The sequence below is a fragment of the Centrocercus urophasianus genome, unplaced genomic scaffold (assembly GCF_019232065.1).
Source record: "Centrocercus urophasianus isolate 14NV4802_14NV808 unplaced genomic scaffold, USGS_Curo_1.0 seq_10, whole genome shotgun sequence".
Classification (NCBI taxonomy): Eukaryota; Metazoa; Chordata; class Aves; order Galliformes; family Phasianidae; genus Centrocercus; species Centrocercus urophasianus.
The window spans coordinates 17,434,187-17,452,046 of NW_024884142.1; the positions used below are offsets into that span (position 1 = coordinate 17,434,187).

General features: G+C 36.4%; 1 protein-coding gene across 2 annotated transcripts in view; it reads right to left on the minus strand.

The window, feature by feature from the left end:
• Positions 1–1,337: 1,337 nt before the first annotated feature.
• BMP5 (bone morphogenetic protein 5) overlaps positions 1,338–17,860 on the minus strand; it is a 53,626-nt gene continuing 37,103 nt past the window's right edge. For both annotated transcript variants that reach the window (XM_042822624.1, XM_042822617.1), the window contains 4 exons: positions 14,584–14,781; positions 8,759–8,835; positions 7,032–7,142; positions 1,338–3,538 (listed from right to left, as the gene is read on the minus strand). In XM_042822624.1, coding sequence (XP_042678558.1) covers positions 3,389–3,538; positions 7,032–7,142; positions 8,759–8,835; positions 14,584–14,781 — 536 coding nt within the window. In that variant the 3' untranslated portion in view covers positions 1,338–3,388. The remainder of the gene's footprint in view (positions 3,539–7,031; positions 7,143–8,758; positions 8,836–14,583; positions 14,782–17,860) is intronic.

The window sequence follows — 17,860 nt, forward strand, 5'->3', positions numbered from 1 at the left end:
ATGTGCTGCTATGTTGTTACCAGATGGCTTTATATGAATTTAATTTCCACCTTCATCTTGCATTAGAAGGGCAAATGCAATCTGAAAAAGCATGTTTTTGACTATCAGCAAGTCTTTCCCACCTGTTCCCTGATTAATTACAGGTTTTTACCTGGCCAAAATCAGAAGTACTTGACACTATGAATACTTTGTTGAAATGGACATCCAGACAGAGATGCCCATCAAATTCTAAACTGAAGGCAGACTGTTACGTGGTTCACAGCGTAGCACACCAGAGAATTTACAAATGCTCTGCATTTCAGTCACGCAGAGCTCACCTTGTCTTCATCAGGTCTCACAGGACTATGCACTTTGAAAGGAAAATTAAATAATTGCTGCTGGAATGATCTTTCAGCTTTGACTTCTACGAGTCGAATTCTTCTATGCGATAGAAATTGTCACTGGTATCATCTTATAAACATTTGCTTTTGGCCATACTATAGTACTATACATACTATAGTACTAACACTACGAGTAAGTTGAAAATTCAGACGTTCAGGCCCATAATGAAACACCGATTTTGTACAGTTTACTCTATTTTTTATGTTTTTTAACTCTTTAAACTCTTCCCAGTTGTTCAGGATCCAGAAAATTTAAGTAACTTTAAAAAGGATGAAAGTCTCAAGTGTCCTAAATGAAAATGGAAATAGGTCCAGATTATATATATGATAATATGATTATATTACCATACTATATATACATAATATATATTATATTATATATGATTATAGATATGATAATTTAAAACATTGACATACACATTCTATGTATACTTGTATGTGTATATGTTATGTATAAATATATATAAAATCAGAGATATTTGATAGGACCTAGCAAAAGAACAGAAAGCCCTGTACAGTAGTTTTGGAGAAGGGATAACCTGAACCAGCTTATATGAAAGTATGCATATATAGCCTTATTCAGAGCATGCAGAGAGTGTGGTGCCAATATCCTTCCTTTCAAACAGAGGAATGATTAGTTAGGTATTTAAGGAGATTTTTAAAAATATTTCTGCATTTCTAGTATATTTTGAATGGAGTGAGAGCAGTTTGGAGGTATGAATTCAAGGTGTGATATTTATTAATAGAGTAGATGGTTCAACCAGCTGCAGCTTAAAAAAATACAGGACATATCAGAAGACATAACAAAAGTCATTTTGCAAAATGTCTGTAATAAAAATGAACTGTAAAAAAATCTATGAATAACTAAGCAATCTCTTGCTTTTAGCTTTAAAATAATGTATGAAGTAGGTGTCACTTTGCCATGTGTCTGAGAAGCAAAATCACAGCAGAACAAAGTAGTATTACAGATTTATTATGTCTCAAAATATAGAAATATATTCCAACAGCATATTTTATAGAATAATATAACAATAATCTTCCGTTTCTTATTCTCAAAATGGTACACCATTATTAAAAATATATTACTTAATGTACCCAAAATGTAGGTTTCATCAAATTCTATTTAGAAAAAAACAACTTCTAAAAAGCATATCCTCCTGCCCAATTTATACAGCAACCTGAAAATTTTTTGAAAATAACTCGGTAATTTAATTTTATTTTTATTTAGCTGTTCCAAATTGGTAATTCAGTTGGAGACATAATAATTTGATATAAGTCATTGTGCATGAACCACAACTAAACATAGATATTGGTCATGTATGTATAAAGTAGAACTGGAAGCGTAAAATGGAATTGTTCCTATTAAAGAGATAGAGCCCTGAAGACAGAAATCAGAACTATTCATTTTTCAAAAACCTGCGTGTATGAATAACAAGATGTATGTAATACTCCAGTAGCAAGATAAAATAAATTAGTTTTTGCAAAAAAGACAGCTGCACATTTGCATGCATACACAGTCACACACACATGCTGATTTATCAGTCTGTCATAATCTGAGTTTTCTGAAATGTGCCTTAAATAACCACTGAAGTCATCATCTACATGAATAGATTGTCTAAGGAGAGACTTGTATGTACTATTCACTTGTTAACAGCACTCTGAGAACTGTTAAAAAGCATTTTTAATCAAGGTAGTTCAAGATAAAAGCATACTGCGGTTAGCCATTTAATAAAGAGAAAAGAGTTTCAATAGTCTCATTTTCATAATTCTAGAACAAAGAGGCGTCCAAAGTTTTTAAATGTGTTCAATTCAAAATAAGCACATGGATGCTGGTTGTGAGAATGGTAATGTCACCATTATAAATTGTGCAATTCATGGCCACAGGATTTTATTTGAGGCCAAAAATGTAGGGAAATGAAAAAATATATTTATGCATTTAAGAAATCTCAAAGTTATAAAAATTGATGCTAAGATGAGGAAAGATATCCAATCTTAGTCTCATTATTTAAATCAAACCTACTAGGAAAGAAGATGGGACTGACCATGGGCTGCAAATTACTTATGAATGGTATTTTTCATCTTTCCACGTGAACAGCCATCATCCCAGACAAATATATGGTAACTTCACCTGTGTGGCAGTACAGCTTGTGTGGGTTTTTGTTTGATTTCACCTTGTGCTATTATTATAAAAATATTTGGCTCGGTAGCATGCTGTGATGGATAATGGACTAATGTGAATTGAGGTAAGAACGTTGTAGGTCAATGTTTAGTGTTAACTTGGAAGGTCAGATCTAGAGGCTAGAGTCTGTCTGCAGAATTCCCAAAGTTCTGATCCTTTTGCAAACCCTGCAGCCCACAGGCCCAGAAGTAGCACGCTCCTTCAGTTACACTCATCTCGTTAAAGAAAATAGTTACATGTGCAATCTCTTCACTTCTATTTTCTATCTACTATTTATTTACTTTAACACTGTTCAACATTTCACTTTTTCTAATGGAGCAGAACTTCTAAAAGAAAAAAATATGTTTGGCCAAGCAGTCATGTTTATTTTTTATTCTGTGCCTTTTTCTAAATAAATATCCCTCCACAGTTTTCATTGGCACAATATGACCAAACGTATTTCAGTTCTTTAAACAATATGAAGCAGCTACAGAAGTTCAGGAGTCACTAACTTTAAAAAAAAATCTATACAAAGGTTTTACTTTAATGTATGGAAATGGAATTACTTATGTTCCAGTATGTTCAGTTAAAAAAAAAATTAGTTTCTGAAGTTCTACTGCTTAGTAAGGTGACCCATAAAATAAATGATTTTGAAATTTTGCTCATACAAAAGAAACTATATACTTTTAAATAAATAAAAGCTGCTATATACATTATACTGTACATTTAAATGAGAGATGACATGAAATGGAATAAATTTAGAACTGCCTTCCCATCAGCAAGGCCTATATCTTGACTTTATTACAATTCTGAACAAACCCCTCTGCTTTAGATTATTACTTTTTTCATCCTAGTGGCAGCCACATGAACGCACCACCATATTCCTGTATTTCTTTAAAATAACATTGGAACTGTCATCAAAGTAGAGCACGGAGATGGCATTCAGTTTTGTTGGTGCACAGCATGGCTTTGGTACGTGATCAGGGAACATCAAATGAACCTGAAAGACACAGAAATACACAGCTCATGTATCAAAAAGGGAAACATCAGATCAAGACATGTCTTTGCAATTCACTGCTGTGGTTGCAGATTTTCCTCAGCAACTTTAAAGCAAAGCCTACCTCCAGAATGTTGCTCTGATTTCAGTCCTGCAGGCAGTGTTATACAATAATAGCAGATGGAGAGTTAAGGGAGGAGAAGCAGCTAAGATGCAAAGTTGGTTTTCAGATGAAATTTAGAAAAGAGCTGAAGTTAGGCTGCAGTTTGGGAAAACGCATATGTTAGTATCATCTCTGTTGAGGACGATGCTTAACGTGAAGCACATGCTCATGTCCCTTGTCTCACCAAGTCACCAGCATGTGCTCAAATGCTTTCTTGCATAGAGTCTCAGCATGGAGGAAAGATGTGGCAGAAAGCAAATGGCTCATACTGAAAAACTGTTTTCAGTCTATGAAAGAGTAAGATGTGCATTTTCTGACAGCATGAGTGCATTTTAAGGTCTTATCTAGGTATCTGTGCATCCAGCTCTACTTCTACTGAAGTCAAAATGAATCTGTAAGTTGAGTGCCAGCTGGACAGGAAGTTTGGGGAAAGGACCAAGACAGAGAAAGCTTTCTGTATACTAGGCTGAAATATATCAATGAAAGGTTAAAGAGAAGAAAAACAGTTTTGAACAGCATCCCAGAACGAACAAGATCTAGTGGAAATATCTGAAAATGGGGGAAGTTCTTTGTGCTTGAAAGAAGGTTGGATGCAATATTCTGCACATGCTGAAGACTTGGAAACTGTGGAGGCCAGAAAGAAGGGAGTTATAATAGAGAGGGCAAGAGATTATTAAGGCATGGATGAAGACTTCAGCAGTAATAGGTTTCATTTGTATGTTAAGTCTTTGTAAATCTGTTAGAGCCATCTGTCTTGCAGTGATATAAGCCCCGAGTCTTTGCCAGACAACAGAGAAAAGTCTATCAGGAAACGATTTTTACATAACTGTTACCATGAGAAGGTCTTTTGAAATGAGCAATAATAAATCCTGAAGAAACAGTTTAGAAAGTGTTTAGACACACATTTAAAAACAGTTTAACAAATGAATAGCAAAGCAACTGAAGAAAAGAATGACTGTGCCATGTCTGGACAGATGTTTGCCCCACCACTACTTCTGGTTCCACCAGCTCCTGCCTCACCAGCTCCGACGCCCTGCAGCCCCTCACAACAGTGAGCACAGCATGGTGAAGAGGGAGCATCTGTACAAAGGATAGAATTTCAAAAGGCTGGAAGACAGTGTGAGTCTATCTGCAGATGCCCTGAACTGAATGATCATGAGATCGTTCCTATGTCAACAAATTTCAGAGGTTGACTGGAGAAGAAAGATAATATCATTCATTAAATACAGCCTTTCGTGTATTTATATGTATCTGTATGTTCTGTCTACCTAAGTTCAACCTCAGAAAAAGAGAAAGGTACTTGCCCAACATTTCTCCTATGCTTGTTACAAAAGGAAAAAAAAAAGAGTAAAGTTTGGAGGGGTACCAAGGAACGATCACTTCCCCAGCCCAAAAGAGTGGGCTTTTTTAGAATGGTGTAATCAGTATGACTGAGAGATGATTACATTTGGATGAGGGTGGGGTATATGAATAATTGTTTCTCAAGCCATCCCCATGTGCACACCTTGTGTAAATCTGAATTGTGCATAATTTAAACCGTAAAGCATTCAACTACTGTTATCTCATCTAATTTATGTGCAGTTAAAATTTAATTAGCCTCTTGATTTTTTGGCTGCACAACTGGACGCATGTACAGTACATGCAGAGGGAGACAAATCCAGAAAGGCCATAAAAATGAGAGAAAATCTAAGTATCCAATTTTTAATAAGTGGACAATCTACAAAAATTTCTTAAACATAGGAAATTAATCATTTTTTGAAAGGGTAGATGCACAAGAGAAAATAGCATGGAGCCATTTCTTTATTTAATGGCCCATAATTGTAGCAGGGAACTCTAAGTTGAGGATCTCAGTGTTATTGGTAATTTTTTTGGGCCCTGTTTACATAATGATAAACTTTTGCTTTGTTGGCCTATTTATTTTCAGTTCAAGACTGCATGGATTCTGTTCCTCATCCTCTCCTAGGCACACTGCTATATTCCTGGCCAAGTAGCATTTGCTGTTCCCCTTCACCTGAACCTCCTACCACAAGTTTGTGTATTCCCAGCCTCTGACTTTTCTTTTTGTCCATCCTGCTGGCTTCAGTTCTGGGGTAGAGAAATAAGAGTTATACTGGTGTCTGGGCTTGGGGAAGGTATATAAATGAGAAGTTGTATGGAAAGGGATGGGTCTCAGCACATGGTGAGTTTCTAAAAATATCCGTTTCAAGTAACATAGCAATTCTCAGAAGCAAAGTTTTTTTCTATCAGAAAGAATTGGGGAAAACCAAAATTTCTTTTCATTTTCTTTTCTTTTGTTTTTGGTTTTGCCTGGGAAGGTGATAGTTGAAAAGGCCTTTTCAGGCCTAGTTGTTCTGTTACTTTTCTTCAATCCAAATCAAAGAGCACAAAACCGTGTTTCTGTAATTTCAGGCAAGCAAGTGCTTTGACATTTCTAGAAACTCATAAGGAATGACAACCATTTTATCTTCTCATTTCATAATCCCTCTCCTTTCTTGTTTATTGTATCTATTCCTCCATTTCTTAATCAGTCTTTTAATAATAACAGTTTTCAGTTCAGCTGCCGCATTTGAAAAATCATGACCATTCATCAGACCTGCGGCACTGCATTCTAAAAGTCCTTCTGGATTTCTGGAGCTGCTGTGTTTACTGAAGTGCAGCTGAACACTTGTGGGCTGGAGGAGGCCTTGTGAGCTGATCCAACTAAGATCATCCTTTTGGCAACTGTGGTTGATGCACAGGACTAACATAAGAACTGGCAGAGGCAAAAAGCTGGCTGCAGTTCTTTTACATGTACCAGGCAGAGCAACAAATCCAAGCACACTTACTTATAAGTTGTATTTGTTAGCCAGGCATGACTGAACACAATTTCTGAAATGCAAATGCATCTGCTTGCAAAGCTTCACATTCAATTACATTTTAAGTTTTTTTTGCCAACAGTTGACGACAGAGGTCCACAGAGTGGCCAAGTGTCAACATTTCTGGAAGGAATAGCATGTAGATGTTAACATGGAGCTTCAGTAAGCTGCAAATAAAATAAAAATAAAAAAATCAGGGGAACCAGAGACCCCTTTTGGTTCCTGTCCACACAGTGCTTCAATAATAAGACATAATCTTCTCATATATTATTGTTCTTTAAATTGAAGGGAAACCTCTCACACAGGCCATTGTGGACAATTCATCTGTTCTCCTGTGTAATCATCAAGTCACATCTTTGAAATGGGTAATTTCATAGAAATAATGAAAATCCAGTGGTAGTAAACAGAGAGGAAGAGACAGGCCCTGTCTCAAGACACAAGTGCGAAACAGGGAAGTGTAACATAGGCAGAGACATACCAGTGTCTGAACAATGGCGTGGTTTGTTGCATTCATGTGGGCATTGAGGGGAAAGGAACACTCTCCATCACAGTAAAATGCAGCATAGCCCTCTGGTGCAATAATCCAGTCCTAAAAATCACAACAAATAAATTCATTCAATTTTTTTTTTTTTTTTTTTTCACGCAGAGAATGTAAAACTATATCAAACTAACTAAAGCTTGTCCAAGGACAAAATGAACTTCAGAACGTGGCATGTTAATATATTTTTGTTTGCCAAAAAAATAAAAGTATTTGCTTTCTTCCTGCAAAACTCCAATGAAAATTAAATTAAACTGAACTGAATACCAACCAATGAGGCTGTAAAGGGAATTAAAGGTCCAAACATATTTATTACAATACATTTCTTCCCAGAAATAAATTATTTACTGCTTTTTTTTGAGCGTGTAATTACGTAGTTAACGTAATTAAAATGTGTTCTCTTTTTTCATCGTATTCAATACTATCAATTGTAATATTGCATGAGACTAAGGGTTACTAGAGATTACTCAGTTGAGTATCACTGAATCATTAATTTTGATAACATCTAGCAACACAGACTGTATAGGGAAAAGAACATTTGAAGGAAAATATATAAAAATGTTAACAAATCAATGTGTTTAGTTTACTGAATTCCTCCTTTGCTAGGCAAAGGTAACAGATTTTCCATGGAAAGAAGGGAGATAATCTATTTCATGGGGTTTTTTTTTTTTGTTTGTTTGTTTGTTTATTTTTTATTCTATTCTGAGTCTCACAGATTAAATTCTATACAGTGTAACTTTGGATCTCCAACTGCAACTTCGAGTTTTTCAAGTATTTACTGTGGAAAAAAAAAGATTTTATTTTTTCTATGACCACCTTGACTGACCAATCTGTGCGCCCTGTGTATCATGGGGCATATCAGAATTTCATGTTTCAGCAAAAAAAAGGAAAGAATTTGTGATTCCTGAAAAAGACAGACAAAGCTGACTGACTCAAAAGCCTGAGCTCAAGTTAATATCACAAGCTTGCTCTGTCACCACAGACAGGATACTTATGCTCTGCAAACTTGTGAAAACACTATTTCTACTTCTTCAGGCTGCTGTCAGTATAAAGATACTACAAAATTCAGAATTTGAGTTGAGCCAAAAAACATCTAGACTGTTCTCTGTTTTCTTTTCCTCATAATAACTCTACTTCTGTCTTTGTGGCCCTCTACTAGAAATATCTTTTTTTCTTATTATTTTACAAAAGACAGATTTTTTCCTAGGAATTATGTCAATTTGGCTTTGGTGTTTTAAAGACCACTGAACAGTAATGTAAGTTCATATTGTCTATGGGTCCAAACCCAGTGAAATCCCTTTGACTCACAGAAGACTGGAGCACGGAAAATTTGAAGGCAAATTTCAAAAGTTCCTTTACTAACAACTGTGGAGATTTAGGCTTCATTTACTGCAGACCTGTACAGATCATGAGTAATGGTTCAGATTTATCTTTCAGCAAATGTGTTCAGATTGTAAAGCCACTAAAGTTTGCAAAAAGATTAAGAGAACAGCACCAAAAAAGGTAGAGAAATAGTGATAGGGTTTCATTTCAAAATGCATTTAAAGAATTTGTCTCCCATCAGTGAAATACCAGTTACCATGAGGAAAATGTACTGTAAATCCCAGGGGACTGTAAGCTAGACTGTCCCAATTAGCACTGATAGGAAACAGAATTAATAACAATACCTGCCATCCCAAATCTCGGAAACTGACGTAAAGTTCATGTTTCTTACATGCTTGCTTTTGCTCACTTGTGTTATAATCTATAGGAAGAAAATAAAAAAATAAATATCTTTTTTAAAGAAACATTGTTAGAAATGAAAAGCGATTGCTGTTTTTGAACTCCTGACTAACCCGTTCAAAGGAAAGTGACAACCATACTGTCAATTATATTCCTAAGGGTGATCATAAAGGCAAGGTAAAGTAGGATATTCAGAATCACTAATGTCAGTCTGATGCAATGTGTGCATACTGCAGGAATGAGACAATACTGGAAAGAGCAGGTTAATATGACTTATGCTTGCTGCTAGCTAAGTAACAATTCTGATAATATCTGCACAGGTAGTTAAAGCAGTACACCAACAGCCTGATCCAGGGTATAATGAAGTCTTCTGCATGTTGGCACAGATTTAATCATGAGGTAAATAAAATAGCTCTGTCCAAAAGATAAGTCAACAGTGAAAAAAATGGCCCTCAATCAACAAAACTTGAAGAAGTCTAGTATTTAAATATTAGCATGTTTTGTACTCTTTTTTAAATCATATTTTCTGGAAACAGCAATCAGTAAATGATCTGTAGTTTTAGATCTAATAATGTACATGAGTATAATCACAACTGCTTTTTAAAGGTCTGAATGTTTCCAGGTAGTGAGAGATGTGTCAGGATTGAAGGACATGCAGAACCTACCACGTGTTCTTCTCCAGGACAACTTTAAGCCTTGAGAAAATGTTGTATTTTCTTCTGGGTAACAGGAAAAGAAGGTGGTGTGGTCATGCCTTCACCCTGGATGCTAATGCTCTAAACTGAGTGCCAATGAGATCTGTGAGGGAGCAGTATTTTCTGAATAGTTCTTAGCACTGAAAGACTTGAAGCTAGGATAGGACAGTCTTAGTTTAAAAGGGCTTGGAAAATTAAAGCAGAGAACTTTTTCACATAAAATGAAAAAAAACAAAAAACAAAACAAAAAAAAAAACGGTTTTAATTGTACCCTGGAATAATATGGAAGAGCTTTTGGTTAATTGGAGGAACTCCATAACATGCCACAAAGAATGGAGAAGAGAGAAGGAGGTTCTTCCAGAATTAGTTTTCAGATCCTTCAAGGTTCCTTACAGATTAATTGAATGAAAAGCTTACATATATGTTTAGAAATATTAGCAATTCCATTAATTAAAGCTCACAGTTAAGCACCATGAAGTCATAGGATTGGTAGGCTGTATAAAAGCTCCGTGATAGCTTAATTTTCTGCTGTAAGATGGAATCAGTATAAACTGAGTATTGCTGACAGTTATTTGCCTAATGTATAGTTAAAAACCTCCAACAGTGTGAGTTCTACAGCATCTGATATAACCTGTTGTATTGCCTCACCATGCCTGCAGAAGATTTAAATGAGTTTTCTACAGATTTATCAGTTGCTTCTTGTCAGCTACCCTCATCTGTGCTATTGTCAATGCTCTGAATTCTTCTCAGTTTGTCTGTGTCTTTCTGAAGATGCGAAGGAGATGGTGCTACATGAAGTAAAATAATTATTTCCTGTGATTTCTGGATGGTTTTCTAGCAGTAGACCACAGAATGGGATTTTTAAAGCAAAATCACACTGCCAAATGACCCATTTCAGATTTCTTCTTTTGAAGTACTGCTGGCTATTCTGCTGAATTTATGTATATCAATGAACAAAGAACAAATTAGGGTTGGGAATATTGATGAGATCTGTAAAAACCATGAAATCACAGAGCTAAATGTTCAAAAGAGATGATGAATATCAACAAGAGTGTTGTAAACCTGGGCTTCAGAATAACAGGATAGGTTTCAGACTCAGAGGTCTTCTCAGTGTGATCTTTAGGGAAACTGAACTGGAGTCCTAAGGAGCTTGGTATAGCTGGCTGATCTGATCTGCCAGGAGAACCTCTGAGAAGCATCAGGTATGCAAGTCAAGCACAAAGTAGCACAAAGCTACTACCACTGAATAGTAAACTCTTGACTGAGCTCAAATTCACTTATTAAATAATTCTAATATCGATGTAGAATGAGAAATAACAGAGACATTTCCTGAGCATACCGGGAAAAGTAGTAGGAAAGCTAAAGCTTAGCTGGAGTTGAAACTTTGAAGAATATGAAGAGTAACAAGAAAGGCTTCTATAGGTATATTCAGAACAAGAGAAAAATTAAGAAAAATATAGATCCATTGCTCAACTATGCAGAGAACCTTGGTGATAAGGACTCAGAGCAGTTATGCTCCTCAGTGTCTTATTTACCTTGTTTTTTACTAGCAAGATTTGCCTTCAGTAATCCCGAGTTCTTGAGCCTTGTGGCTGAAACTCTATCCACACAGTAAAATAGAGTTAGAAAGCATTTAAGCAAATCAAAAATATACAGGTCTATGTGAGCAGAAGGCGTGAGTTTAAGGGTGGAGAATGAGTTGATCAACATCATTGCAAAGTCACTCCCTGCCATTTTTGAGTGTTCATTATGACTGAGGAATATTTCTTATGATTCACAAATGGAAAATACCACACCCATCTTCAGGAAGAGTAATCAGCTTAACCTCAGTTTCTGTGAAATCTGTGGATCAAATCCTCCTGAAAGACACGTCCAGGCATTATGGAGAACAGGAAGGGCTCCGAGGGCTAGTCGCAGCTGGGTATTTTTCCTCATAATAACCTCATAACAACTTGGAAAGTTTTTTTAAGAGGTCTCCCATAGTGTTCTTACAGCCAAATTGATCAGAAGTGTTTTGGATAGGTAAAGAATATAATGGGTGGTAACTTGGCTGGATTGCTGGGCCAGAGTGTTGTGATCAGTGGTATGAAGTCCAGCTGGCAGCTGGTTGCTAGGGATGTCCCTCAAGAACCAGTAGTGGTGCCAATACTTTTAACTGTCTTTGTTAGCAACCTGGACAAAGGGACAGAGTGTGCTCTCAGCAAGTTCACAGAAGTTACCAGATCTGGGGGAGTCATTAATCATCCAAATTACCAATAAAATGTTGGACTGAATCAGATCCAGAAGAGATTCAATGAGATATCATTAAAAATACCCATCCAAATTTTACTTCTATTAGTAACATGCTATTTGAATATGATTTTCTTTCTTTTCTTTCTCTGTTCCTTCCTTCCTTCCTTCCTTCCTTCCTTCCTTCCTCCCTTCCTCCCTTCCTCCCTTCCTCCCTTCCTCCCTTCCACACTTCTGTTGAATGCACCTGGGCCCCAGAATATCTAGTGAGATAGTATCAAAAGCTGTTCACAAGTCAAGACACAAACATTTGCAATATTAAATTATTTGTTGTAGTATCACCATGGGTGGTAAATTGCGCTTTCTAAGCTATAATACCCAAATACTCTTTCCTTTTTAGTGATAAATACTATCTTTTTTTCTGTGACATTTTTCTAGGCCTTAATGGACTGATAGGCATTAAAGGTTCAGCTCAGTTCTCCACAAGTAGTTAGTTACCTGCTGCCATGTCAGATATCCACAGTTGCCCCATGGTATATAGGGTCAAAATATATGCCCACATCCTGTAGAAGTTCTGTGTCTTTCTGGAATAGCCACTGGAAGCAAGGCAGGACACTCTAAGACATTAAGAGTTTTCAAAAAGCTGTATGCTTTTAGTTTAATCAAGAACTCTTGATCAGTCCTTGCGCATGACAAAATGTTATGTAGGTGTTCTGTGGAACTTCATAGTATGAATCACCATTATTTATTTAAATATGGATATTTTCTAGTGCCTAATTCCACTGTAATTCAATTCAGGTAACATTCAAAAGAAAAAAAAAAAGCCAGACTTCGTTTCAAGGTAGAGTTTTTGAAGCACTTTGGGAAAAAAAATTCATTAGTTTTGATTCGTTTTATTTTTTTCCTTTTAACTGCAGCTCAACCACAATATAACTGGATAAGTAATAAACATTTTAATCCTTTGTGCATAGCAGGCAGGCGCAGTCTGAATGAGCTACATGGAGTTCATGTTCCTTTGAAGATTTTAGTAGTAGGAGGATCCTGATGCCAAATCTGTGAACATCTGCCCAGCTACTAGAATAACTGATGCATGTAGATTTTATTTTCTCCATATTGCGTTTGTGTATATCCTCATGAATACTTCAAAAATGTATTTTCTAGTGGAAGGGAAGAACTGAGCTGCCTAGAAGGGCTGTCCTTTTTGATGTACTGAGACTATAGTAAAGATATTTGCTTGAGTCCAGAAACATGTGAAAGAAAGGAGATAAAAAAGACAAAAGGCAAAGGGGAAGAAAGAAAGGGCCAAAAAGAAGAGAGGAAAAAAACACAAAACAAAAACAAACAAGCAAACAAAAAAAAAAAACAGAAGATGGAGAGAAAAAGGAGAAAAGTGAAGAGAAAAGGAAGGGCCAAAGTAAATTTGGGATTAGCATGCAAGGTAAAATATAATTGAATTCTGTGACATGTAAATGGCAGCATATCTATCTGGCTTTGGATTCATAACATTTAGCTTCCTTTTTCACTGTGGAAGTCTGACTAAAATGCAGTAGATATTAGGTTGTGGAATAAGTGTGCAAAGAACGACCTCTATCACATGGTGACTTTTGCCCATCAGTGTGTCGTTTACTTTAACTATGTCTTGCATGAGGAGGTAAATCAGCAGGTAAATAACAAAAACACAACTGTTGTTGTAAACAGATATTCCTGGTGCCTTTACAAATGTCAGGGGCTTTACAAAACCTAGGATCATCAAAACGGAACATATGCCTGCCTCTAAGATAGGTATTTCAGAAATCCCTATGTTCCAAGTCCACCACTGTAAATAGAAAAGCAGTATGTATTTTTTCTACGTATAAGTCACACATAAATAAAACTGAGTACACTACTGAAGTGGTAACAAACACTGCAAGTAAAAACTTTTATTTCAGAATATATTTTAATATTCATTTTAAACTTAAAGTGATGTTTAGTTCCTGTAGATCACTAGGTAAACCTTGTGAGTTACTTGTGAAAGATAGATTATTGAAGTGATTTCTAGGATTTCCTTACAAGCTTAATAGCAATTTGTGGTTGTTAAGGCTGTTATCCTTGTACAGAAGATCAGGGAAGGGCTTACACATTCCATGAGTGGGGTCTCTAATCTGCCATTTGTTTTTGAGGTTTTGAGATGGGCTAAAGTAGTGCATAATGTTCACAGTGAATGTTCACAAATAGTTGAGTTTCACTCCGAGGCTGAATTCTTTCCACAGCAAGATACTAATTCGCTTGCTTATAGGTGGAGCTTAAGAATTGCATCTGCATTGAGGTTTTGATGTACTAGATCTGCCACACTTCTACAAAGACACATTTTCATATTCTGTCCCTGAAAAGTGGAGTTATTTGGTCAAAAGAGAATATTTAGAAAGTGACTTTACCATCTAGATGAAAAGAACATTTCAGGAAATAATTGGAAAATAATTTATTCTGGACTCTAATGAAGAACTACTACTGTTCTCGTGAAGCAGTTGGGAGACAGCCCTCTCTCTGCCTCATTTTCATGTGCAGCAAGGATCTCATCCAGCTGCCTGTTACACAGGACAAGTTTCAAGCTCGTATACCACCTTTTCCAAAATACATTGTCAAGAACCCATGATACACACAGGTGAACTGACTCACACAAGCTAGATCATGTTCACGGCTGACATAACAAAAGAGGTTTAAGGAAAGCTGTGGAGACAGACAGAAATAGAGCAGGAACAGTTTCCAGCAGTTCAGCCAATGACCAGCTGTGACTCCACCACATTTGAGCAAGTGCCATAACTACTGTAAAGAGACTAGTAAATCAGAGACTAGTAGTTTTGTCTTACCCCCAACACTTGGCATCCTAGAAGACTCTTGATGACTACTGGATTTGTTGCGGTTCTGGTTTTTCCTTTTATTGTTGGCTGCTCGGACAGAACGGAAAAGCACTTCGCTTGCCTTGAAGAACGCAACCATGAATGGCTGTTTTGACTGAGGCCCATGCCTTCCAATCAGGCCAGCAGATTTAACATTGATACTTCGACCTATAAAGCGATGGAAATTGTAAGTTGCATACATGAGGTGTGGTTCTGCCCCTCCTGAAGCCACAGTGGGAGTTCCACCTCTGACTGAAGCACGATAAGAATTCTGTCCACAATCCTGAAGTTACACAACAAGAAATCCTCACCTCCTTTTGCTGAAGAAAACTTAAAAGGCAAAAAAATTCAACAATTCAACTGCTTTCAAGTAGTTTGTCATTGCATAAGACTATCGTCTCCGTACACTACGTATCTTATTCAATACACTGATATTTTAATTCAGTCTCTTGTACACATCTATAGAAGTAAAAAAATAATGAGGCCCATTAAAGTCTATAGGCTACCAAAAGGATAATGTAATGCGGTCATCTAGTTTTTGCATCATTTGGGTGTCAGATGTGAAACCCTATATCCCCAAAGCAAGTATGCAGCAAAGAGAAGTGTGGGTAATAAATATACCTCTACTTTAAAAACAAATATCGTACAGTGTTACTCAAACTGATGTTCATTCAGTAGTAAAGGTAGGAAGGAGTTCAGTCACTCCAGAGAACAGGATTTGAAATATGGACATTATTGACTCTGGTTCTGTTCCCGAGAGATGTGCATATTTCTTTAAGATATTTGTTCAGCCAGGACTGTGTGGTAACCTCACTATATTATAGGATCTGAACCTCTGTAAAAGAAAAGAAAGCAAAACAACTCACTGAAATTGCATCAGTGACATTTTAGCAAATAAACCCTTGCTCTTAACAGAATTTATTTTGGCAGCATAAATGCTTTTGTGCATATGTGTATTATGCAGAGCCCTTCAACCATCAGAAAATGAGACAGTGTCATGTGAAGCTGTGCAGCTGTGCTGGGTGGGGGACACGGAGGTCTTTTAAATGGGAGGTGCAGGCACTGGCACCGCCCGCACAGCATCACTATACTGGGAACTCTGCTAAGCTGCCTGGAAAGGTTGTCACATGGACAACACAGGAGCATCTGCCCCACAAACCTGTAACACTGTTAGCTCCTTCACCCTGAAAAAGAACTTACAAATAAGCACAGGAATCGGCCTTATAGAAATAAGCATATAGGTTTCCTTTTCAAACACAAACACACAGTGGCTGTACGCCAGAGTCTATATTTCTTAGAAAAACTCTATCACTGGCGTAAATGAAAGAGGCAGTTTGATTTGTGGTTAAAGTAGTTTCCATTCTACTTCCACTGTAACAAATGTATTAATTCAGCTCAGACTTCCTCCTTCTGGCAGCCTTTTTGCAGTAAAAAGAGAAATTAGAAGTTCCAGCCAAATACCATACCTTGAACTGACCCACTTCAATACATAAACACTTTTACAACATGTTTATTCAGGTGTAGCACTTTAAATTGGTTTAAGATGTTTCCAGTGACAGAGAGCCCAGCAAAGGCAGGAGAAGAACTGAGAAAGTTAGCAGTTATGGAGTAGAGTAATTGGCAACATATTCAGAACAATTTTGATAATTACTTTTCTGACTGCAAGGGAAAAATATATTTGTTGAAGCTTCTGATTTCATTTTAAATGGCTTTTTAGCCTTGTATTTCTTTAACTCTTCTTTTCAAGTATTTATTTACATAACTATTAAATAATTCAGCAACATTAATTTCTATATTTTCAAATCTTCTGTCGCAAGTCAGATATGAAAAACTGTACAGACTATTCTCTATTCATTGCAATTCATGGACAAACCAACCTCTTACCACAAAGTTCCAAGTTTCCTCTCATTTCTAGAGGGAATATTTATATTATTTTTCTTTATTTTTTGTTCCAATGACTTTCAGAATTTTAATTTTATCTCTAAGAGATTAATACCTCACTGGTGGACATTTTAAGAATACTATTAGATTTATATACTGAGGGCTGTAAAGATCTGTGTAGGTTTTCCGAATTTAAATCTAGGTTCTCTGAATTTACAATGGTGGATATTGTGTGCGAAGCAAAATATCCTTCAAACCAATGTGAACTCCCTTTAAAACAACTTTTAATATTATTAAGTTTCCTCTGGGTTTCCTTTAAACTTCAGCAATGAGATGGCTATTAAGATTCCACAAGTTAGGGCTTACTTAGTAATTCAGGGTATAGAGATATACCATAAAAAATTAAGCCTGTAACCCACAGCCTTTTTACACAGAGAAACAGTTTATGTGACTTTATTCCCTTATTTGCTTGATCTTTTAAGCAGCCAGCCAGAGTTTTTAGGATCCATTTTTTTTCACTTCATGAATAGTGTATATACTGAATCTGCTTCTAGTGAAGTCAAAAGGAAAACTTGTACTGACATCAGTGGGTTTGTCATTAAACTCTTCTCTCTCAGTTTATCATATACCTTAGCTTAATTCTAACTTTCAGAAGACAGAGCAATCAAAATATACATTACCCTCGAGACATTATATTTCTTCTGAGGAGGATCTCTGAACTGTTTAGTTTGGAAATGCAAACCACATATGTTGTCTCATTTTAGGTAGCTTCTGTGCAAAAGAAAGTTTGCATTTACAGAACATCTATCCTTTATTTAAAGAAAATTAAAAAAAAAAAAAAAAAAGGAAAAAAAGTGTGTAGGTGGGACACTGGGGAGATCTTGTTCAGGCTAAGAACAAAAAGCTTTGTCTATTTCTGAAGAGGGGATATTTTGAAGTATCCCAACTCTGAAAAGCATCGAGAGCTCTGCCATAGCAGGAGCTCCATCTCCAAGCCATATCCTTGTAGAATGTATCTTTCTCTACAGCATGGGTTTCAGAATACTGTAAAAGTCTTACTCTAACATGAACTGGTCTTTGTAGCAAGAAGCATTGATGGGTTTCATTTTTTCAGTCTATCACTTCTAGTAACATTTGGAAAATCTTTCTCTTGGCTTCAAGGACAACTAGAAATTGAGGTGTCTCCAGCACAGTTGTTCCATACTGGAATACTTGGCCAGTATTTTCTAAAATCAACTGAGTGGTTTATGCAGACCCACATATTCCCTGATGGCTTCACTCAGCTGGTAAAACCAAAAAGGCAAAGTATATCTCTGCTAATCAGGTGTTTCCAAAGAATCAAATATCTCCAAGCCTTCTAAAATAA